Source organism: Salmo salar, chromosome 01, assembly GCF_965601325.2.
Source record: "Salmo salar chromosome 01, fSalSal1, whole genome shotgun sequence".
Taxonomy (NCBI): Eukaryota; Metazoa; Chordata; class Actinopteri; order Salmoniformes; family Salmonidae; genus Salmo; species Salmo salar.
Genome location: NC_138291.1, coordinates 92,873,548 through 92,897,205, shown reverse-complemented (window position 1 = coordinate 92,897,205; position 23,658 = coordinate 92,873,548). Strand labels below are relative to the sequence as shown.

The following is a 23,658-nucleotide window of genomic DNA, read 5'->3' as shown; positions in this document are numbered from 1 at the left end:
GATATATATATATTATATATATGACTCCCTAAATTCGACCAGGTGACCGAACACATGCGTTGATATATAATTTGTACGTCAACCACAGGTGACCATACAATTCTTACTAATGATATTAAACATAGTATTGGCCTAATCTGCGCTAGTAGATTTCCAAATACATTACATATACTGTAAAGAATACATTCATTTGCTCATTCATGATTAATAGGTTAGGGGAACAATATTTACCTGGTCTAGGCTAAATCCACCATTCTTTAATGGTATATCCATCTCCAATAAATTGCATTGCAAAAAAATCATACACATTCTGAATAAAAAGGGGGGAAAATCTAATTGATCAAGATTGTCAAATATGTGTTTCCCAAAGTCCATGGACTATTGCAACCGCATGTGTCCTCCTTTCTGCAAGATTTCGAAATGAGTTATTGTTCAATCAGAGGGAAATCTGAACACAACTCAGGTAAGTGATGGTTCTACGCTTTGAATTTGAGTGATGAACTTGAACTTGGTTTTGGGTTTTACCAATATAAAAGGGCGGGGAAAACTGAGCTAGGTTACCGGTGTACTCAGATGATCCATCCAGTGCTACCCGAATGAACTACAGTAACCTTGCCATCCTGTTTCTTCCGTTTTTTTCTCCCGAATCCACAGAGGCGTTCAGCGAATCACCCCATCACTGGCTGAGACTGGCAGTCCTGCCTCGTTTCTCATTGGACTGAACAGCCCAGAGAAGCTGTCAGCCCATGTGGCGTGGCCGGGGAGAGCATGTCAGACATTTAAATGAAATAGAGAAAGGGATTCATAGAAGCGAGAGAAATTAGAAGGGCTTGGCAGGGAACGGAAGCAGGAACACACACCGACACAGGCAAGCGCACTCTCACCGACGGAAGATAAGGGGTTTTCGAGGAACATTTTGCTAACCGTTTCCTCACTAACATTTCGCAATCCCTTTGGTGTTTTCTACGGATATTAAAACACCTAACTACAGGTAAGTTGTTCTGATATTGCGAGAATATCAATACTTTACCGATGTTAGCTTGCTCTAGCTTCTTCATCACGATAGCCGGTGAGATGCCCATGATGACCGGCATAGTAGAAATAAACATCAACGAACTCGAACTGGATTTCCTCGATTTCACTTAGTTGGTTATCAGCTACACACTTCCTCGCTACAATGTTCATGCATTTTAGAGTTATCATAGCTAGCTGACTAATTCCCAGAAATGGCGACGTTTTAGCGAGGATTACTATCTCAAGTTAAAGCCAATATGACTCCAAGTGATGCGGCAACCTCTGCTAGGGCTAGGCTAGCAGTTGTCACTCTTGCTCAATAATAAAATATGTAGTCATCACTGCCTGGATGCCAAGTTAGCACGTTGTAATCAATTACTATTCACTGATGCCCTGGTTTTTCTGCTTGCTAGAGGGTTGTTTGCATGTCTGGCCCTGGTCTGAATTTGGTAGCAGCACGAGATACAGTAACAGGCTGCGTAGTTAACACTACAGGTCTTGTCTGAGTAGTCGCGGAGGAGCGCTAAGGCCCAGTGACTGTCTAGGCCTACTGTACATAAAAGGGTCATTAATAATTCAAGAAAATGTCTTTCGTTTTTTTTCTCCAGCTGTGGTGCTGCCTGTGATGGTATTGAGTTGGATGTCCTATTGCCTACCTTGTGAGAGACCTTTTGCTGATGCTAGCCTTTCTGATCCAATTTTGGTTCAATTTGTTTGACATCTAGTCTGGTGGGAGCTGAGCATGATAGAGTTTTCTCACCCTCTTACTGTAATCACGCGATGAGTCATATTGTAAAACTCAGCGTAGCTATCCGTGTCTCTGAACACAATCACTTTCACTGTCAACTTCCACCCCTGTCACCTTCTGAACTTTACTTAATAAGTCCCCAAGGGTCTAGTATGAATCTGAGTTTTGTGCCTAAGCCATTGAAAAAAGATGGCCAAATCTAACTGCAGACGAATACAGAGCAATACACAGACAAATATCAGAAATGGATACCAATGTTTGGTGAGCCTACCCATCCCAGTACCCTCGCTCTCTATACTCTCAATGAGTGAAGGAGCTGGACTGGTGAGAGGCAAGAGAAGGCCCATTCTAAAGCCTAGTTGTGGAATTCACCATGCTGCAAGTGTGTGTCAAGCAACCTTTCCACATGTGACCTAGCTGGACAAATCACCAACAGAGCTCTATCCTACCAGCCGATATGTTGGGTGTTTCTCAAGATGTTCATGTTACATTACCTGGCATTTGCAGACGGATGGCATGCAGTGGTCTTTAACCCTCCCGTTGAGACCGGTATTCTAGGCACAGGATGTAATGTCCTGGCTTTGAGAGATGTAGTCTATATCTATAGTGGAATTGGTCATGTTGCTCTGTATTACCCTCCCAGTGTTTTTCAGGTGTTTTAATATATAGCTTAAGTGACAAGTTGAGTCAAGTCGTGTACTGCTATTTTTATTTAACCTATTTAACTAGGGAAGTCGGTTAAGAGCAAATTCTTATTTACAATGACGGCCTACCAAAAGGCAAAAGACTGGGGGCTGGGATTTTAAAAATTTGAATAACATATAAATATAGGACAAAACACACTACGACAAGGGACAACATTACATAAAGGGAGACCTAAGACAACAACATAGCAAGGCAGCAACATGACGACAACAACATGGTAGCAACACAACATGGTAGCAGCACAAAACATGGAACAAACATTATTGGGCACAGACAACAGCACAAAGGGCAAGAAGGTAGAGACCACAATACATCATGCAAAGCAGCCTATTTGAGACAGGTGAAACTATTACACAAGGTATATGGCCTAGATTTGAACATATTGTATTTTTGATAGATTGTCATCAATACAAATTCATTGTCATCCGTACAAGAACACCAATATTATTTTCCTGTACAGATGTTGGTCTGTAGCATGTCACTCCCTCATCAATTGAGTTATTAAATTAAACAACATGGCTGTGGAGGACGGAGTGAGACTGCGGCAGACAGAGAAAAACGAGAGAGGGGAAAGAAGGGAGCCCGAGACGGAGGGAGAAAGAGACGGAAGCACCAAGGGACAGAGAGAGAAACACACCCACACGGGAAAGCTGTGTGCGGTGTTATCTATGGCATGGTGCCACTGTAGTTGTTATTGTGTTGCCTCAGCTAGGCCTATATCCAACACATGTCATCAATCAAGGCCCTGCCTCACAGTGATGTGATCCAGGTCAGGTAGATGATAATCCACCTTAATCCCTGTAAACTATTTCCAAACCTGCTCCTACCCATCCCTCTGGCAGGAAGGGTGATCAGGAGGAGGTGTTTGTACTCTATTGTCACTGTGACTGCTGTTTAGAGTGTAGCCTATTATTAGTGAGAAGGTTGGTTCTCTGAACGAAATGGGAAAGATGTGTTCAACAGGCCTCTTTTCTTCAAGCTCAAGGCCTCTTCTTCAAGCAACTGTTCACCTACAGCTTCTTGTTTAGCCTTCTCTCGTCCGTTGGATCTTGATTAGCCTACTTGTCTGTCTATTGTGATAGACAGGTAATCGGCTAATACAGCAGTGGTCTTTACTGAGCTGTTAGCATGGAGCTAAGGGGCGCACACACACACACACACACACACACACCACACACACACACAGCCTATACATCAGGGATCATCAACTAGATTTGCCCGCAGGCCAATTTTTTTTCTTGAGGGTATGGTTGGGGGGCTGGAACATAATTACAAATAATTTCGGCTTCTTACAGTCAATTTGCAGTCTACAAACAGATCATGTTTGACTTAAACAATCATTTCAAACCTTGCTTACATTAGTATACGATTTGTGTCTCTCTCTATTATGCGGAGGAATAATTGGGAAATGATTTCCAAAGTTAAAATCACCTGGAGCTGACTTCCTGCTGTTTTTAGTCCTTTATGTCCAATAATAAAAAAAAACTTTTTTGGGGAACCCTGCTATACATAGTAACAAAGGAGTGGAAAAAACCATTCCATCTTTCACTCATCCCCTTCTAATGATCCCCTATTTTCTCTTGCTTGCTCGCCTCTCTGTCTCTCTCCGTCTCGTTCTCTCTGAGGTGTGAGAGTAAGGGGACCCAGTGCCTTGGCAAGAGTTGAATAGGTTCCCATGCAATGCAGTTCTCAGACCTGTGTGTAGGAATGTGTGTCCATTTTGGCTGCTATTAGCCCTTTGAAAGCCGGTCAACTATTTTCTAAAGAGACTAGCTTAGGCCTAGTTCATTTCATTTGAATCCTCCTAAACAAGTTATTTTTTAAAGTTAATTTCACCTTTTATTTTTTTTTACAGGCAAATCAGTTAAGAACAAATTCTTATTTACATTGACGACCTGTCCAACGAATCATTAAACAACACCTCTATAAACAACAATTACACTATACGCCTGTATTACACTATACAGAGTCTACACAAAACTGTCTATGGCAGACTGACCAGATGAAAGCTATGATCCCTTATTGATGTCACTTAAATCCACTTCAATCAGTGTAGATGAGAGAGGTTTTTAAGCCTTTTTTTAACTAGGCAAGTCAGTTTAAGAACAAATTCTTGTTTTCACTGACGGCCTAGGAACAACGGGTTAACTGCCTTGTTCAGGGGCAGAACGACAGATTTTTACCTTGTCAGCTCGGGGATTTGATCTTGCAACCTTCCAGTTACTCGTCCAACGCTCTAACCACTAGAGACAATTGAGACAATTGAGACATGGATTGTGTATGTGTGCCATTCAGAGGGTGACGGGGCAAGACAAAATATTAAATTGCCTTTGAACGGGGTATGGTAGTAGGTACCAGGAGCACCGTTATTTGCCAAGAACTGCAACGCTGCTTGGTTTTTCATGCACAACAGTTTCCTGTGTCTATCAAGACTGGTCCACCAAAGGACATCCAGCCAACTTGACACAACTGTGGGAAGGAACATGGGCCAGTATCCCTGTGGAAGGCTTTCAACACCTTGTAGAGTCCATGCCCTGACAAATTGAGGCTGCTCTGAGGGCACAATGGGTGGGGGGGTATGCGCAACTCAATATTAGGAAGGTGTTCTTAATGTTTTGTACACTCAGAGTACATTCATATCGCACTGCATCTCGCACGGCTATTGGCTGATTGCTATGTCATCCTGATACTCTTACTGATACATGACCACAGCTCACAGGAAGCTGACTTCAGCCAATAACAGCGTGAGATGTGCAGATGTGTGAGATATGCAGGCATTTGTCCGAGGGTCAGCTGTAACACAGCTGCTCTATTTATAACCCTGAAATGACTATATATAGTAGCCCTAACCTCTATCTGTATGAGTTTGACTGGTTCCTATTAATCTTCTCCTAGCTCTGTTTTTACGTGACCATGTGCCCTAGGCTTCTAGCAGAATGTAGGCCTAGCCACATTACATTTGAATGACAGCACCGCTTTGTACTGTTGGCCGTTTCCACGCCATTAGGAGTGGATAATACACTACATGACTAAAAGTATGTGGACACCTGCCCGTCGAACATCTCATTTCAAAATCATTGGCATTAATATGGAGTTGCCCCCCCCCCAAATCCACTAATTTGAAAGGGTGTCCACATACTTTTGGGTTGATTTCAAGTTTTCATAACAATCGGTAATCGGTATTTTTGGCCACCGATTTGCCGAACTTTAATAATATTTTTTTTTTGTATATATATATTTTTTTACACCTTTATTTAACTAGGCAAGTCAGATTAAGAACACGTTCTTATTTTCAATGACGGCCTAGGAACGGGGGTTAACTGCCTTGTTCAGGGGGGATTCTGGGATTCATTTTTGCAACCTTCCGGTTACTAGTCCAACGCTTTAACCACCTGCCTTACATTGCACTCCACGAGGAGCATGCATGGCAGGCTGACTACCTGTTACGCGAGGACAGCAAGAAGCCAAGGTAAGTTGCTAGCTAGCATTAAACGTATCGTATAAAAAACTATCAATCTTAACATAATCACTAGTTAACTACACATGGTTGATGATATTACTAGTTTATCTAACGTGTCCTGCGTTGCATATAATCGATGTGGTCGGCCTGTTAATTTCTCATTGAATCGCAGCCTACTTCGACAAACGGGTGTTGATTTAACAAGCGCATTTGCGAAAAAAGCACTCGTTGCACCAATGTACCTAACCATAAACATCAATGCCTTTCTTTAAAACCAATACACAAGTATATATTTTTAAACCTGCATATTTAGTTAATATTGCCTGCTAAGATGAAATTGTGTCACTTATCTTGCGTTCATTGCACGCAGTCAGGGTATATGCAACCGTTTGTGCCGCCTGGCTCATTGCGAACTAATTTTCCAGAATTTTAAGTAATTATGACATAACATTGAAGGTTGTGCAATGTAACAGGAATATTTAGACTTAGGGATGCCACCCGTTAGATAAAATACGAACGGTTCCGTATTTCACTGAAAGAAAAAAAAATTGTTTTCGAGATGATAGTTTCCGGATTCGACCATATTAATGACCTAAGGCTCGTATTTCTGTGTGTTATTATGTTATAATTAAGTCTATTATTTGATATTTGATAGAGCAGTCTGACTGAGCGGTGGTAGCCACCAGCACGCTCGTAAGCATTCATTCAAACAGCACTTTCGTGCGTTTTGCCAGCAGCTCTTCGCTGTGCTTCAAGCTGTTTATGACTTCAAGCCGGGTGGATATAATTTGTGGAACGTTCCAACAGGAATCTATTCCAAAAACTTCGGAAATAACAAGGTTGCCAAAAAACAACGCATACAAAGTTGTATAGCGGCAGAATAAGATACCGGGTAGGGAGTGGTCTATTTCATTGCGTTTTTCATTCATCACGTTTATTCCGAAAAATGTCTGTCCTCACTCTGGTTGCCTATGGACAAACATTAAGAATAAGCTACGTGGTTGATGCCTATTCGGCAGCTAGTTGGCTAGGTTTGTATGTGTTGCTACTTTGTATGCGTTGTTAGTTGGCAACCTTTTACTTTACGTTTTTTGTAACAGATTCCTGTTGGAACGTTCTACAAATTATACCCACTCCTTCAAGCCTATCAACTCCCAAGATTAGGCTGGTGTAACCGATATGAAATGGCTAGCAATTTAGCCGGGTGCGCGCTAATAGCGTATCAAACGTCACTTGCTCTGAGACTTGGAGTAGTTGTTCCCCTTGCTCTACATGGGTAACGCTGCTTCGAGGGTGGCTGTTGTCGATGTGTTCCTGGTTCGAGCCCAGGTAGGAGCGAGGAGAGGGACGGAAGCTATACTGTTACACTGGCAATACTAAAGTGCCTATAAGAACATCCAATAGTCAAAGGCATATGAAATACAAATCGTATCGAGAGAAATATTCCTATAATAACTACAACCTAAAACTTCTTACCTGGGAATATTGAAGACTCATGTTAAAAGGAACCACCAGCTTTCATATATTCCCATGTTCTGAGCAAGGCATTTAAACGTTAGCTTTCTTACATGGCACATATTGCACTTTTACTTTCTTCTCCAACACTTTGTTTTGCATTATTTAAACCAAATTGAACATGTTTCATTATTTATTTGAGGCTAAATTGATTTTATTGATGTATTATATTAAGTTAAAATAAGTGTTCATTCAGTATTGTTGTAAGTGTCATTATTACAAATAAATTCAAACCATTTTAAAATCGGCAGATTAATCGGTATCGGCTTTTTTTTGGTCCCCCAATAATCGGTATCGGCGGTGAAAAAAAAAAAATCCTAATCGGTCGACCTCTAAAATATATATATATATCTCTCTCTCTCTCAGCAAAAAAAGAAATGTCCTCTCACTGTCAACTGCATTTCTTTTCAGCAAACTTAACATGTGTAAGTATTTGTATGAACATGCAAGATTCAACAACTGAGACAAACTGAACAAGTTCCACAGACATGTGACTAACAGAAATTGAATGTGTCCCTGAACAAAGGGGGGGTCAAAAATAAAAGTAACAGTCAGTATCTGGTGTGGCCACCAGCTGCATTAAGTACTGCAGTGCATCTCCTCCTCATGGACTGCACCAGATTTGCCAGTTCTTGCTGTGAGATGTTACCCCATTCTTCCACCAAGGCACCTGCAAGTTCCCTGACATTTTTTGGGGGAATGGCCCTAGCCCTCACCGTCCGATCCAACAGGTCCCAAACATGCTCAATGGGATTGAGATCCGGGCTCTTCGCTGGCCATGGCAGAACACTGACGTTCCTGTCCTGCAGGAAATCAGAACGAGCAGTATGGCTGGTGGCATTGTCATTCTGGAGGGTCATGTTAGGATGAGCCTGCAGGAAGGGTACCACATGAGGGAGGAGGTTGTCTTCCCTGTAATGCACTGCATTGAGATTGCCTGCAATGACAACAAGCTCAGTCCGATGATGCTGTGACACTGCCCCAGACCATGACGGACCCTCCACCTCCAAATCGATCCGGCTCCAGAGTACAGGCCTCGGTGTAACGCTCATTCCTTCGACGATAAACGCAAATCCGACCATCACCCCTGGTGAGACAAAACCACAACTCGTAAGTGAAGAGCACTTTTTGCCAGTCCTGTGTAGTCCAGTGATGGTGGGTTTGTGCCCATAGGCGGCTTTGTTGCCGGTGATGTCTGGTGAGGACCTGCCTTACAACAGGCCTACAAGCCCTCAGTCCAGCCTCTCTCAGCCTATTGTGGACAATCTGAGCACTGATGGAGGGATTGTGCGTTCCTGGTGTTACCCTGGCAGTTGTTGTTGCCATCCTGTACCTGTCCCGCAGGTGTGATGTTCGGATGTACCGATCCTGTGCAGGTGTTACACGTCGTCTGCCACTGCGAGGACGATCAGCTGTCTGTCCTGTCTCCCTGTAGCACTGACTTAGGCGTCTCACATTCCGGCATTGCAATTTATTGCCCTGGGCACATCTGCAGTCCTCATGCCTCCTTGCAGCATGCCTAAGGCACATTCACACAGATGAGCAGGGACCCTGGGCATCTTTTTTTTGGGTGTTTTTCAGAGTCAGTAGAAAGGCCTCTTTAGTGTCCTATGTTTTCAGAACTGTGACCTTAATTGCCTGCTGTCTGTAAGTGTCTTAACGACCGTTCCACAGGTGCATGTTCATTAATTGTTTATGGTTAATTGAACAAGCATGGGAAACAGTGTTTAAACCCTTTACAATGAAGATCTGTGAAGTTATTTGAATTTTACGAATTATCTTTGAAAAACAGGGTCCTGAGAAAGGGACGTTTCTTTTTTTTGCTGAGTTTATATAGTTCCTCTGTCCAGTGTCTGTCTTCTTTTGCCCGTCTTAATCTTTTCTTTTTATTGGCCAGTCTGAGATATGGCTTTTTCTTTGCAACTCTGCCTAGAAGGCCAGCATCCTGGAGTTGCTTCTTAACTGTTGACGTTGAGACTGGTGTTTTGCGGGTACTATTTAATGAGCTGCCAGTTGAGGACTTGTGAGGCATCTGTTTCTCAAACTAGACACTCTAATGTACTTGTCCTCTTGCTCAGTTGTGCACCGGGGCCTCCCACTCCTCTTTCTATTTTGGTTAGAGCCAGTTTGCGCTGTTCTATGAAGGGAGTTGTACACATCATTGTACAAGATCTTCAGTTTCTTGGCAATTTCTCACATGGAATAGCCTTCATTTCTCAGAACAAGAATAGACTGACGAGTTTCAGAAGAAAGTTCTTTGTTTCTGGCCATTTTGAGCCTGTTATCGAACCCAGAAATGCTGATGCTCCAGATGCTCAACTAGTCTAAAGGCCAGTTTTATTGCTTCTTTAAGCAGCACGGCAGTTTTCCGCTGTGCTAACATAATTGCAAAAGGGTTTTCTAATGATCAATTAGCCTTTTAAAATTAAAAACTTGGATTAGCTAACACAACGTGCCATTGGAACACAGGAGTGATGGTTGCTGTTAATGGGCCTCTGTTCGTCTATGTAGATATTCCATAAAAAATCTGCCGTTTCCAGCTACAATAGTCATTTAGAACATTAACAATGTCTACACAGTATTTCTGATAAATGTGATGTTATTTTAATGGACAAAAGATGTATAAATAAAAATAAAAAACAGCAAGCAATGCAGGTGTAGAAGCACGGTGGCTAGGAAAAACTCCCTAGAAAGGCCACAACCTCGGCCGAAACCTAGAGAGGAACCAGGCTATGAGGGGTGGCCAGTCCTCTTCTGGCTGTGCCAGGTGGAGATTATAACAGAACATGGCCAAGATGTTCAAATGTTCATAAATGACCAGCATGGTCAAATGATAGTAATCACAGTGAACAGGTCAGGGTTCCATAGCCGCAGGCAGAACAGTTGAAACTGGAGCAGCAGCACGGCCAGGTGGACTGGGGACAACAAGGAGTCATCATGCCAGGTAGTCCTGAGGCATGGTCCTAGGGCTCAGCTCCTCCGAAAGAGAGAATTAGAGAGTATACTTAAATTCACACAGGACACCGGATAAGACAGGAGAAATACTCCAGATATAACAGACTGACCCAAGCCCCCTGACACAAACTACTGCAGCATAAATACTGGAGGCTGAGACAGGAGGGGTCATTATCATCGTTATTGTCATTATACTCCCTACTGTGCTCTCAAATATGCAGTATCTGTAGATTCTTAAATAAAGTCACATTTATTTACTATTATTAATGTCTCAAAAGTATCCTTTTTAGATTTAGCTTGTTTTTAGACAATGTTTAACAATCTACTCTCTAAACACGTCAAATTTCCAGAGTGGCTCTGTGGTACTTTTAATGATATGACCCATTTTATATATAGAAATGTACATTTATAGGTCATTAACCAATCACAGTCCTCCTTTAGGATTGTACATTCAGCAAATCACCAGCAGAGGAAGTTCACTTGGAATCAATTTTCCATTCAATGTGTTGGTGGTGCTCATAAAATGTATCATACCTTCAGAATTAGCAGAGTGCCTACTTGTAGAGTATATTGTGCCAAACAATGTCTTTAAAAGGAACAAAATCAAAAACTGTATTTTTTTAGATATTAATATCCCATTATTTTAGAGTGGGGAAAGAAGTATGTGAGGATGGGGGGGCACCCTCCAGAAGTTGGAGAATTTAGCATTTTTTTAACACCGTAAACAGCTTTTTTTCTACAATCTAGAGCCATAAACATGCCTAATTCTATGTAAATACCTCTTTAACTGTTCAATTGTCATTTTAATGAGGGTGTCATTCTGACTGTTGTAAATCACGCATTTCAATATACTGCAGCAACATGCCTAGGATATTACATCCAAATTCCAACCCAGTACATGGGATCATAACACACATCTCGACAGGCACATATCACAGCATCATAATTAATACACACAAATATCATGATGTTATCATAAGGTGCCAGATAACATAAACCAAGTATATTTCTGTGTGTCTTAAGCACCTTTTGAGCTGTCTGTCCTCTGACTGGTGGTTCTTTTATTAAACAAACTAAATCTGCATCTCTGCTAACATCTGTGTAAAAGCTGGAAAGGATGTGAGTCTTATTCAGTACATTTAGTCATTTCTTGCTATTCTGAAGTCTAGCAACCTTGCCAGCAGGTATGCCAGCTAAGATAGTTAGACAAGCTACTCTAACTTGATTGACAGCCTGAAATAGCTTGGTAGTTAGGTTCCCGTCTCCCAACCTCATAACTTTCTAGCTGGCTAGCCAAAGCCAACTTCATAAAATTGCAATGGTGGCTAGTATTACAGACAAACATTTATTTATCAAAAAGGAATCAATAGGTTACATAGATCAAATTAATTTACATACGAGTCCTGTCCATCACCAGCAGCTAAAATCAAATCAAACTCTGTGTGTGTGTGTCACTTTACACTCTCTCGCTCTCTTTCTCTCCTCCCCCCCACTGATGATACTGTCTGCACGCACTAGAGTATCTAGTGTCCTGCCAAGCATACCTTTGGTCCATGGAGCACCTTGGAAGGAACCACTAGATAGAGAGAAGAACTCACTTACTGGGGGGGACTCTTTGCCTGGTCCAGTCATTGTGCCCCCTCTGCAAAATACCGCTGACAGATCATTTTATAAATGATTATGATCAAACGTGGGCTTACAAAATGAAGTTTAGTAATTCTTTTAAAAAACAGGGCAAATCTGAGGGGCTTGTGCCCCCTATGAGCGTGACACCTCTGTTAATATCTCTTAATGTTGAACAATTTCACATCAATTTATATTTCAGAATCAAGACTTACTCCATATGTTAGAGCCCACTATAAGGAGTATAATGACATCAAGATGGTGTCTGTGCCATGTACGGTTCATAGGGTCTTACAGGACACATGTATAGGTCTAAAATGACCACTTTCGTCATGGATTTTGTCAAATGGTTTGTGATGCAAATGTAGAAAGCATGTTAAACATTCTTCCTCCCAAATGAAGTTCCTATATGAGAATTGCCGGAACAATCTGCGATACCAAAAATATTTTACGTTCCCGCTGGCGTGGAATCGACCGTTACGTGAAAGGGGACTCTTCCATTTGATTTTGTAGAGTTATCAGGGGAAGGTAGATATGCATCAGTGGACTGACACACACACACTGGCAGGCGAACTCACAGGGCTCTTGCTATTCAGATGTTACACACACACATAGCAGCCAATCATCTGGTGTTATGATAAGATACTGCATTCTCAGCAGCCATTTTTTTTTTTATTCAACTTTTATTTAACTAGGCAGGTCAGTTAAGAACACATTTTTATTTACAATGACGGCCTACCAGATGGCCTTACCAGAAGGCCTCCTGCGGGGACGGGGGCTGGGATTAAAAATAACAAAATAAATAAAATATAAATATTGGACAAAACACACATCATGACAAGAGAGACAACACTACATAGAGACCTAAGAAGACAACATAGCATGGCAGCAACATGACGACAACAACATGGTAGCAACACAACATGGTAGCAGCACAAAACATGGAACAAACATTATTGGGCACAGACAACAGCACAAATGGCAAGAAGGTAGAGACAACAATACATCACGTGAAGCAGCCACAACTGTCAGTTAGTGTCCATGATTGAGTCTTTGAATGAAGAGATGGATATAAAACTGTCCAGTTTGAGTGTTTGTTGCAGCTCGTTCCAGTCGCTAGCTGCAGCGAACTGAAAAGAGGAGCGACCCAGGGATGTGTGTGCTTTGGGGACCTTTAACAGAATGTTACTGGCAGAACGGGTGTTGTCTGTGGAGGATGAGGGCTGCAGTAGATATCTCAGATAGGGGGGAGTGAGGCCTAAGAGTTTTAGAAATAAGCATCAACCAGTGGGTCTTGCGACTGGGAAGTGCAGTGATGTGTTCTATAAGGAGCATTGTTGTTATCAGAATGCTGCATTCACAGCAGCCTATCATCTGGTGTTATTAATAAAGAGAAACCGAGCGTGCTGTCCTTGCCTCAGTGTCTCTGTACCGTACATCATCGCCACTCTTGATTGGTTAACCAGGATAACTCTCACTGCCCGACGGGCTAACTAGGTTAACTGCGTAAAGCAGTGTTTTTCAATTCTGGTGCTGGTGACCCACAGGGTGTGCACAGTGCAGGCTTTTGTTCTAGCCCAGTAACTCACCTGTAGCCTACATGAAAACCTTGATAAGTTGAATGAGCTGGGTGGGCTGGAACAAAAGCCTGCACTTTCTTTACCGTAGCTCTCTAGGATTAAAGAGCACTGCTGTAACACTCTTCTAAAAGAGTTCAGGGGTACTGTAGGGGCTGAGTTCTACTAGCTGTATGGGTGGCTACGGTTGGTGCCCCTGCCCTGTGTGAGAGGGCCAACAGTAGTCTTCTGTGTGTTGGACTACAGCTAGGAGCAGAGCGCTTCACTGTCTCAGTCAACTAGGATTCACTGGTTGGCCCCCCCTGCCGTCTCATTGGTTGGCTGGCCTGCATGGAAACCAGGAACAAAGTTTCTGAGGTGGATGATGAGTTCACTCTACTGTTCACTTGCCCTCAACTGCTCACACAGAGTAGCCTACCATCTCTACTTCTCTTCTTAAACAGATGCAGACATCGACCCCTCTGTCTCAGTGAGTGTTTCCCAGCCCAGCCCGGTGCTGTCGCCTGCGGTGAACTAGCTGGTTTATAATGCTGGGCTGAACATGACCTTGTGCTATAGAGGCTTTCATGGCTCGTTCCCACAAGGTAATGCAGACCCTCCGTGCTGCCTGGTCAAGCAGTTACAGAGAATCTATTGTCAGTCTAATAAGATGCCTTGCAGGGGGTGAGGGAGTTTATAGCCGCCAGCTACTGTCTGTCTGCAAGCACTGAAATGTTTCTGTGGGGAATGGGAACGCTCACATAGGGTCGTTTTTTGTCTAGACTTTTATGTCTCCCTCTCTCTTTCTTCATTTCTTTAAATTCTCTCGGTCTCCTCTTCCCTACTCAGAGATCTCATGCTGTAGTTTTCTGATTATTTGTGGCGCTGCTGCCATCTTGCACCAGTTCTTGTGTAATAGATTGTGTGTCAATGAAACTACAGTAATGTGGATAAATACAGGTTAAATGAAAGGATCCTCTAACTAGGATTGTGACGATACTAGTTTACCTGATTTTTTTCCATGGCAAAAAAAAGGAAAGAAGCAGACAACTCTTTGGTCCTTTTGTCAAATAGGGTATCATGTGCTATAGCTTAATTAAATACATGTTCTTAAGTCATCCGCTTCATGTTTCTAAGCTGTGATTTACATGTTGTTATTTAACTACGCAAGTCGGTTAAGAACATATTCTTATTTACGATGACGGCCAAACCCTAACCCGGACGACGCTGGGCCAATTGTGCGCCGCCCTATGGGACTCTAATCGAACCAGGGTCTGTAGTGACGCCTCTAGGACTGAGATGCAGTGCCTTAGACTGTAGCGCCACTCGGGAGTCTGAAAGTCTGAAAAGCACTTACCCATTGGACAAGTCAGGAGCATTTTTTTGTTTTTGGTTGCCTTAGTGTTAATTAGATATTTACCTGCAGAAGTGGCATGTATTGCCTGCGTTTCACTTAGACAAGGAATCAGAAAGATCACTATTGGAATTATTTCTATTTTGGTTGTCATCAGTAAAATACATTCTCAGAGCAGGCTCAACTTGCCTGTCTTCACTTTAAACGGGAGGAACCCGAAAGATCAGTTTTAGGTTACTGGAGGTAGGATCAACTTGTTCGACAGCTCTGTTCACTTGCCCCAGGCAATAAGGCAACTCTTAATGTCAATCCCTGCTTCTGATTATTGTGATACTGGTACCTTGTCGACCTTACTTCTAACTCGCGCTCTCTTTCTCGCCCACAGTAACCCTTCCTTCCCAGGATGGAGGAGATTGTTGTAGCAGGGATATCGGGCCGGCTTCCTGAGTCGGACAACCTGGAAGAATTCTGGGAGAACCTCTTCAATGGGGTTGACATGGTAACAGAGGATGACCGACGGTGGAAGCCAGGTGAGCCCCTGTGACCTTTCCATGACCCGGACTATTATGACCGACAAACATCAGACTTGTTTCTGTTGTTTATTTGAAAAGCCTTTGAACTCTGAAACGACTCCCAACAAGCTTTGAAAACCTCAGACTGACACACAAGCTACCTTGCATCCCGGTGTTCTACTCCGTAAACTGATGAGTAGCTTGTTGTATCAGGATGTGGGTCTACTGCCTAGTCATGAATGTTGCATCAACCACGTGACAGGAAATACTTCCCTTCCCTAGAAGAACATTCTGATCACAGACCTGGTTAGTTGTACTTTGCATCACCATCAATGTCGGCAGCTCAATGAGTAGAATGCTGAATGCTTCCTGCACAGTCTTCACTGGCCCATTCAGTCAGTGCCCAGCACCCACTACCCACATGAAGTAACCCACATGAACACAAATCAACCCTGGCTAGCGCTGGTGGCCATTAGCTGTAAGATGAGCCTTTGATGTGTGACACTATGAGAGAGTTACTCTGTAGTCTCTGAAGGAGTTGTTTTTCACCACCTGGCTGGGGTGCTGGGCTGTTGGCACTGCTGCTTAGATTCTCTTTCTCTCTATTTCTCTGCCTAATTCACTCCCTCTTTATTTCCTCTCTCTTGTTCTGCCTTTCTCCCCATCTTTTTCTTCTTAGCCCCGTCTCACCTCCGTAGCTCTCTCTCTCTCTCTCTCTCTCCACACTCCATCGCTTGCTTGATCGCTGTCTCTCTCCTCCTCTCTTTCCTCTCTGTGAATAGCACCTCTCATCAGTAGTGCCTGGCAACCAGCTAAAGCTCGCATTCATGTGCAAAAAGGCCTTGGGCTGATGGCACCTCAGCCCTAAGACCGCACACCACAGGAGAGGAGGGAAAGAAGGGAGGAAAGGGCCTTGTATGCTGTCCGCATAGAAATACTGAGAAGAATGAACGGTCCTGCTTTAGATGTGTGTGAAACTATGACATTCATTCATTCATTCATTCATTCGCTATTACATTCATGTCCCATGAATCTGTTCAGATGATCCAGTCAGTGACTACAGGTAGAACATGCTGACTGGGACACCCAGTGATCCGGTTATTTATCCCTCAATGCTCCACGTGCCATTCCCATTCATTCCTAGGTCTGTACGGTCTTCCCAAGAGGAACGGCAAGCTAAAGGATATCAGCCGGTTCGATGCTGCGTTCTTCGGGGTCCATCCCAAACAGGCCCACACCATGGACCCTCAGCTTCGCCTCATGCTGGAGATTGCTTACGAAGCCATTGTAGACGGAGGTGAGGAGTGGAGAGGGATGAGTAGATGTGTATAGATATACATTTTACTGTGTCTCTTTACAAAGTTTTCCAAATAAATTGTATTTGTTTATTTGGATCCCTGTTAGTAACAGCTATCACAACAGCTGCTCTTCCTGTCGTCCATAGATTACATTATCCACATGTCAAAAGGTGAATGTTTAAACGTTCATAGACCTGCGTGTGAGATTAGTTTGTTTAATGTGTGTGTGTACAGGTCTGAACCCCACAGAGCTGCGTGGCAGCAGGACAGGTGTTTACATCGGGGTGAGCGGCTCGGAGGCGGGCGAGGCCTTCAGCAGAGACCCCGAGGAGTTGCTAGGATACAGCATGACGGGCTGCCAGCGTGCCATGTTTGCCAACCGTCTCTCCTACTTCTTTGACTTCAACGGTATGACCTCATCTAGCACGGCAGTGGCTTCTCTTTAAGCTCTTATGGTATCAGCTGTCATCAAAGATAATCTGAATGTTCTCCTGTGTTTGTCTCATCTCTCTCTGTCCCTCATCTCTCTCTGTCCCTCATCTCTCTCTGTCCCTCATCTCTCTCTGTCCCTCATCTCTCTCTGTCCCTCATCTCTCTCCCTGTCCCTCATCTCTCTCTCTCTGTCCCTCATCTCTCTCTCTCTGTCCCTCATCTCTCTCTCTCTGTCCCTCATCTCTCTCTCTCTGTCCCTCATCTCTCTCTCTCTGTCCCTCGTCTCTCTCTGTCCCTCGTCTCTCTCTGCTCTCCCCCTCATCTCTCTCTCTCTCCTCTCCTCATCTCTCTCTCTCCTCATCTCTCTCCTCTCTTACCATCTCTCTGTCCCTCATCTCTCTGTCCCTCCTCTCTCCCTCCTCTCTTACAATCTCTCTGTCCCTCCTCTCTCTCACCATCTCTCCTCTCTCACCATCTATCCTCTCTCACATCTCTCTGTCTCTCTGTCCCTCCTCTCTCACCATCTCTCTGTCCCTCATCTCTCTCTCTCACCATCTCTCTGTCCTTCCTCTCTCTCTCTCTCACCATCTCTCTGTCCCTCCTCTCTCTTACCATCTCTCTGTCCCTCCTCTCTCTCACCATCTCTCTGTCCCTCCTCTCTCTCACCATCTCTCTGTCCCTCCTCTCTCTCACCATCTCTCTGTCCCTCCTCTCTCTCACCATCTCTCTGTCCCTCCTCTCTCTCACCATCTCTCTGTCCCTCCTCTCTCTCACCATCTCTCTGTCCCTCCTCTCTCTCACCATCTCTCTGTCCCTCCTCTCTCTCACCATCTCTCTGTCCCTCCAGGCCCTAGCACAGCAATCGACACTGCCTGCTCCTCCAGCCTATTGGCTTTGGAGAACGCCTTCAACGCCATTCGCCACGGACACTGTGACTCCGCCCTGGTGGGAGGTGTCAACCTGCTGCTCAAGCCAAACACCTCGGTGCAGTTCATGAAGCTGGGCATGCTCAGTCCGGACGGAACCTGCAAGTCCTTCGACTCCTCAGGTAAGAGGGGGAGAGACCTGGGTTGTGTTCAGAATGGAGTAATGTGCAGCATTAAATGTTGGAGATAAAATGCTTCTCATGCTGAAAGCACACCCACATACAGCAGCACTATTTCCTGGTTTGGCCCTGAAAGCACACTAACATTACTTCCTGGTGCGCTCCTCTATGTGTTCCCCCAGGAAACGGGTACTGTCGTTCAGAGGCTGCGGTGGCGGTGCTTTTGACCAGACGCTCCATGGCTAAGAGGGTATACGCCACGGTACTCAACGCTGGTAACAACACTGACGGATACAAGGAGCAGGGTGAGAGAACGCCTCATTATAACACACCACTGAGGGTACCTACCCAGTCTGGAATGAAACCCTGGGCCTAGCCACTATCCCCAAGGCACTGAGAGGAAGAACTCTCAAACCTAGCATGGTTTCTGTCTTATATGCACCTCTAGCACCTCTCTTAAAACTTCTCCCAGATCTAAAAGGGTTTTAATATTGTAAGCAATATTGTCATGTTTCTGCCTCACTCTCTGGTAGGTTACATATATATTTTTCACAACAATTTTCTCACCAACGTGTGGCCTGCCTTACGTATGTGCCCTGTACTGTAAATGCCAAGCAGTAACCCAGTAGAAACATTATTTTTGTGGAGAAACACAATTCCCTTGGCCTCTGTTGCATTTCCCATAATCCCTTTTGGTCTATTGTCCAGTGGGTTGTGAGGCCTCACTGACCCACACACTGGGGCATCAGGAAAACAGTGTAACTCCCCTGTTATCTGTGGTGTAATCTAGTTAGCACCCAGGAAGTGCCAGGTCCAACTCTTTGAAGTACAGATGGACTGATGTGGGGAGTGTAAAAGAGATTCCCAGTCATTCCTCACACACTTAGCGTTGCTGGCCTTAGTGCTGCTGGCTGAAGAGGGGGACACATTCTCTGGCATGTGACACAGGAACACACACCTGATAGCTTCTGGATACCACTAGTGGCTGGTCAGTTTTTTTAAGATGTTCCATACCACACTTCACCCCCATGCCCCCTTTCCTCTGCTCTGCCAAGTCTGTCTGCCTGTCACACACAACAGTAAACACACTCCCAGACTGGTGATCCAGTCACAACATACCGGCCTGCCGTATTTTGAAGGCCAGACCGGCCCCATGAAGTGCCTCAGTTCTTAGCTCCTCCGGGGTGATGTTTCCCCCAGGTACAGATCTAGGATCAGCTCCCCCTCCCTCAAGCCTTTACCATTAGTGAGGAAAATGCAAAACTGACCCGAGATCAGGGGCAACCTGTCCCTACACCGCTGTTAGCCATGTGGGTGACATTTGTTATACAACATTACATAACAATTCTCTATGAATGGCTACAGAAAAGACCAATTCATTGATTGACGTGTTTGTCCCAGGTGTGACGTTCCCTTCAGGTGAGATGCAGCAGCGGCTGGTACGTTCTCTCTACCAGGAAGTCAACATCACACCTGACCAGGTGGAGTACATCGAGGCCCACGGCACCGGGACCAAGGTGAACACACACTTGATTCATTGTTGTTGGATCATGTCACCACCACACCAATAACATAATTTCCCAGAATGTTCTGTGGACGGTGTTCTGTCCCATTCCTCCCCCCTGATACATCTGGTTCCCCTGGTGACCTCAGTCCATTCTCCTTCCAGGTCGGCGACCCACAGGAAGTGAATGGGATTGTCAGTGTGTTCTGTCAATCAAAGCGTGACCCACTGCTCATTGGGTCCACCAAGTCCAATATGGGCCACCCAGAGCCCGCCTCTGGCCTGTCTGCTCTGGCCAAGGTGAGAACTGCTCTGTGTTGACCTCCAGAACACCTGTTGTTGTGTACAAAATCACAATATGTGCAGGCTTTTGGCCAAGCCCAGCACTAAGACTTGTCTCGCTCTCTCCCTCCAGGTCGTGTTGTCTCTGGAGCGAGGTGTGTGGGCTCCCAACATCCACTACAACAGCCCCAACACCGACATCCCTGCCCTTAGTGACGGCCGCCTCCGCGTCGTCAACGAGCCCATACCAGTCCGCGGCGGCATCGTTGGGATCAACTCCTTCGGATTTGGAGGCTCCAACGTTCATGTGATCCTCCGCCCCCCTGGTTTTGACACCCCCAAAAAAGTCAAACCGCCCCCCAAGATCCCCTCTGAGTCCTTTCCAGTACCCAGGCTCCTCCAGGCCTGCGGGCGCACAGAGGAGGCTGTCTCCACCCTCCTCAGCAAGGGGAAGGAACACTCGGGCAATGACAACTTCCTGTGTCTGCTGAACGAGGTGTCTGGGGTGCCCACAGCGGGGATGCCCTACAGGGGCTACGCTCTGATTGGCTCCAAGGATGATGTCACAGAGGTGCAGAAGACTGAGGCCACGCCCAGACCACTGTGGTACGTCTGCTCAGGTAAGAGAGAGGACTCGGTAGGAGAGGAAATGAGAAGTTACCTCTAACCACTGCTACAGGGTCAGATGTAGCATTTCTTCAATCCCCAGCCTACTGTTTGATGTTAGTGTTGGGGGCAGGGTAATGTGTTCCTGGATCTGTGGTTAAGGGCAACTTCTACCTCGAGTGATGAAAGCAAAGAGGTTTAAGAGGGAGCTGTGTGTGTTGTGTATATCTCAGGTATGGGCACCCAGTGGGGTGGGATGGGCCGCAGTCTGATGCAGCTGCCAGACTTCCGGGAGTCCATCTTGCGTTCGGACATAGCATTGAAGGACACGGGGATGTGCGTGTCCAGTCTGCTCATGGAGGCTGATGAGAGCACCTTCGATGACACTGTCCAAGCCTTCGTAGGTCTCGCTGCCATACAGGTACGCTGGTGCAGCCGTCTTAACTAAGAGCAGATCACCATTTTTACAGAGGGAGAGGCACCATTTTAACTAAGAGGAGGGGGGAAATGGCACTGAAACCAAAAGGCTATGGACATAGGACTGTATTGTCCTCCAAAGACCACACAATACCTCTGACATATCAAGGTGTTGTACTGGGTTCCTATAGATAACCCCTGTCTGTCTGTCCCACCTCTCAGATCGCCCAGATTGACCTGCTCCAGAAGCTGGGTCTGCAGCCAGACGGCATTGTGGGCCACAGTGTGGGAGAGCTGGCCTGTGGCTATGCAGATGGATCCCTCAGTCACAGTGAGGCTATCCTGGCAGCATACTGGAGAGGGAGGTCCATTAATGAGGCTAACCTGCCCCCTGGTGGCATGGCTGCAGTCGGTAAGGACCTGTGTGTGTGTGTGTGTGTGTGTGTGTGTGTGTGTGTGTGTGTGTGTGTGTGTGTGTGTGTGTGTGTGTGTGTGTGTGTGTGTGTGAGTGCTCGTGCATATGTGTTGTGAATTGAGTTCAGTTGGGTTGCCCCTAACTCGCTCTCTCTTTTTCAGGTCTGACCTGGGCAGAATGTAAGGCACAATGTCCCCAGGGTGTGGTTCCAGCCTGTCACAACGCTGAAGACACCGTCACCATCTCTGGCCCTGCGGTAACACATTTTGGTCCAAATCCCTGCAGTTGTATCTGTCATTAGCGTTATACATTATGTCAAAGATCCTATACTGTTGAGACCAATTCTGTCTGTAACCTACATTTTTGTCTGTGAAAACCATCTGCCTGAAACTGGCACTGTGTACCTGTTTTCTGTATGCAGGAGGCAGTGAGTAGGTTTGTATCAGAGCTGAAGGAGAGTGGTGTGTTTGCCAAGGAGGTTCGTAGTGCTGGTGTAGCCTTCCATTCTTACTACATGGCCTCCATCGCTCCGGCCCTGCTGGCTGCTCTCAAGAGGGTAAGACGATGTGTGTCAAACGGTTTGGGGTTTTAACTGTCATTTCAGGAGGAGAATTTAAACTACCTTCAGGAACTGAAAAATTCCTATACACTAGAAAATCATCTAATTTCAAGTCATCTGCCAAATGAACTCCATTTTCGCTCTCTCTCTCTCCTCCCCCTTTGTAGGTGATCAAGGAGCCGAAGCAGAGGTCTGCCAGGTGGATCAGCACATCTATCCCCCAGAAGGACTGGGACAGCCCGCTGGCTCTGTACTCCTCAGCAGAGTACCATTGTAATAACCTGGTCAGCCCTGTCCTCTTCCAGGAGGGCCTGAGCCTGGTGCCTGATAACGCTGTTGTCGTGGAGATAGCACCACATGCTCTGCTGCAGGTTAGACTACACACTATATAGACGGCACCACACGCTCTGCTGCAGGTTAGACTACACACTATATAGACGGCACCACACGCTCTGCTGCAGGTTAGACTACACACTATATAGACGGCACCACACGCTCTGCTGCAGGTTAGACTACACACTATATAGACGGCACCACACGCTCTGCTGCAGGTTAGACTACACACTATATAGACAGCACCACATGCTCTGCTGCAGGTTAGACTACACACTATATAGACACACAGGAGGAGATGGCTCCATTCATTCACTACTGCTGCCAATGTGACCGTTTTCTCCTCTCAGAAACACACACACACACACACACACACACACACACACACACACACACACACACACACACCTGACAAAAATGTATGCACATACAGTTGAAGTCGGAAGTTTACATACACTTAGGTTGGAGTCATTAAAACTCATTTTTCAACCACTTCACACATTTCTTGTTAACAAACTATAGTTTGGGACATCTACTTTGTGCATGACACAAATCATTTTTCCAACAATTGTTATTATTTCACTTATAATTCACTGTATCACAATTCCAGTGGGTCAGAAGTTTAAATACAGTAAGTTGACTCTGCCTTTAAACAGCTTAGAAAATTCCAGAAAATGATGTCATGGCTTTAGAAGTTTCTGATAGGCTAATTGTCATCATTTGAGTCAATTGGAGGTGTACTTGTGGATGTATTTCAAGGCCTACCTTCAAACTCAGTGCCTCTTTGCTTGACTTCATGGGATAATCAAAATAAATCAGCCAAGACCTCAGAAAACAATTTGTAGACCTCCACAAGTCTGGTTCATCCATGGGAGCAATTTCCAAATGCCTGAAGGTACCACGTTTATCTGTACAAACAATAGTATGCAAGTATGAACACCATGGGACCACGCAGCCATCATACCACTCAGGAAGGAGACGCATTCTGTCTCCTAGAGATGGACGTACTTTGGTGCGAAAAGTGCAAATCAATCACAGAACAACAGCAAAGGACCTTGTGAAGATGCTGGAGGAAACAGGTACAAAAGTATCTATATCCACAGTAAAACTAGTCCTATACCGACGTAACCTGAAAGGCCGCTCAGCAAGGAAGAAGCCACTGCTCCAAAACCGCTATAAAAAAGCCAGACTACGGTTGGCAACTGCACATTGGGACAAAGATTGTACTTTTTGGAGAAATGTTCTCTGGTTTGATGAAACAAAGATAGAACTGTTTGGCCATAATGACCATCGTTATGTTTGGAGGAAAAAAGGGGGATGCTTGA

General features: G+C 45.0%; 1 protein-coding gene across 2 annotated transcripts in view; it reads left to right on the top strand.

The window, feature by feature from the left end:
• The first annotated feature begins 703 nt into the window (after window positions 1-703).
• LOC106610271 (fatty acid synthase) overlaps window positions 704-23,658 on the top strand; it is a 44,066-nt gene continuing 21,111 nt past the window's right edge. The window contains exons 1-14 of one of the 2 annotated variants that reach the window (XM_082978156.1): window positions 704-991; window positions 15,316-15,460; window positions 16,587-16,739; window positions 16,975-17,148; window positions 18,020-18,220; window positions 18,400-18,522; window positions 19,619-19,734; window positions 19,887-20,021; window positions 20,137-20,623; window positions 20,843-21,030; window positions 21,249-21,438; window positions 21,603-21,697; window positions 21,863-21,997; window positions 22,168-22,371. In XM_082978156.1, coding sequence (XP_082834282.1) covers window positions 15,334-15,460; window positions 16,587-16,739; window positions 16,975-17,148; window positions 18,020-18,220; window positions 18,400-18,522; window positions 19,619-19,734; window positions 19,887-20,021; window positions 20,137-20,623; window positions 20,843-21,030; window positions 21,249-21,438; window positions 21,603-21,697; window positions 21,863-21,997; window positions 22,168-22,371 — 2,328 coding nt within the window. In that variant the 5' untranslated portion in view covers window positions 704-991; window positions 15,316-15,333. Of the gene's footprint in view, window positions 992-5,913; window positions 5,937-15,315; window positions 15,461-16,586; window positions 16,740-16,974; window positions 17,149-18,019; window positions 18,221-18,399; window positions 18,523-19,618; window positions 19,735-19,886; window positions 20,022-20,136; window positions 20,624-20,842; window positions 21,031-21,248; window positions 21,439-21,602; window positions 21,698-21,862; window positions 21,998-22,167; window positions 22,372-23,658 lie in introns of those variants that run through there. The other variant, XM_082978157.1, reaches the window with a different exon arrangement.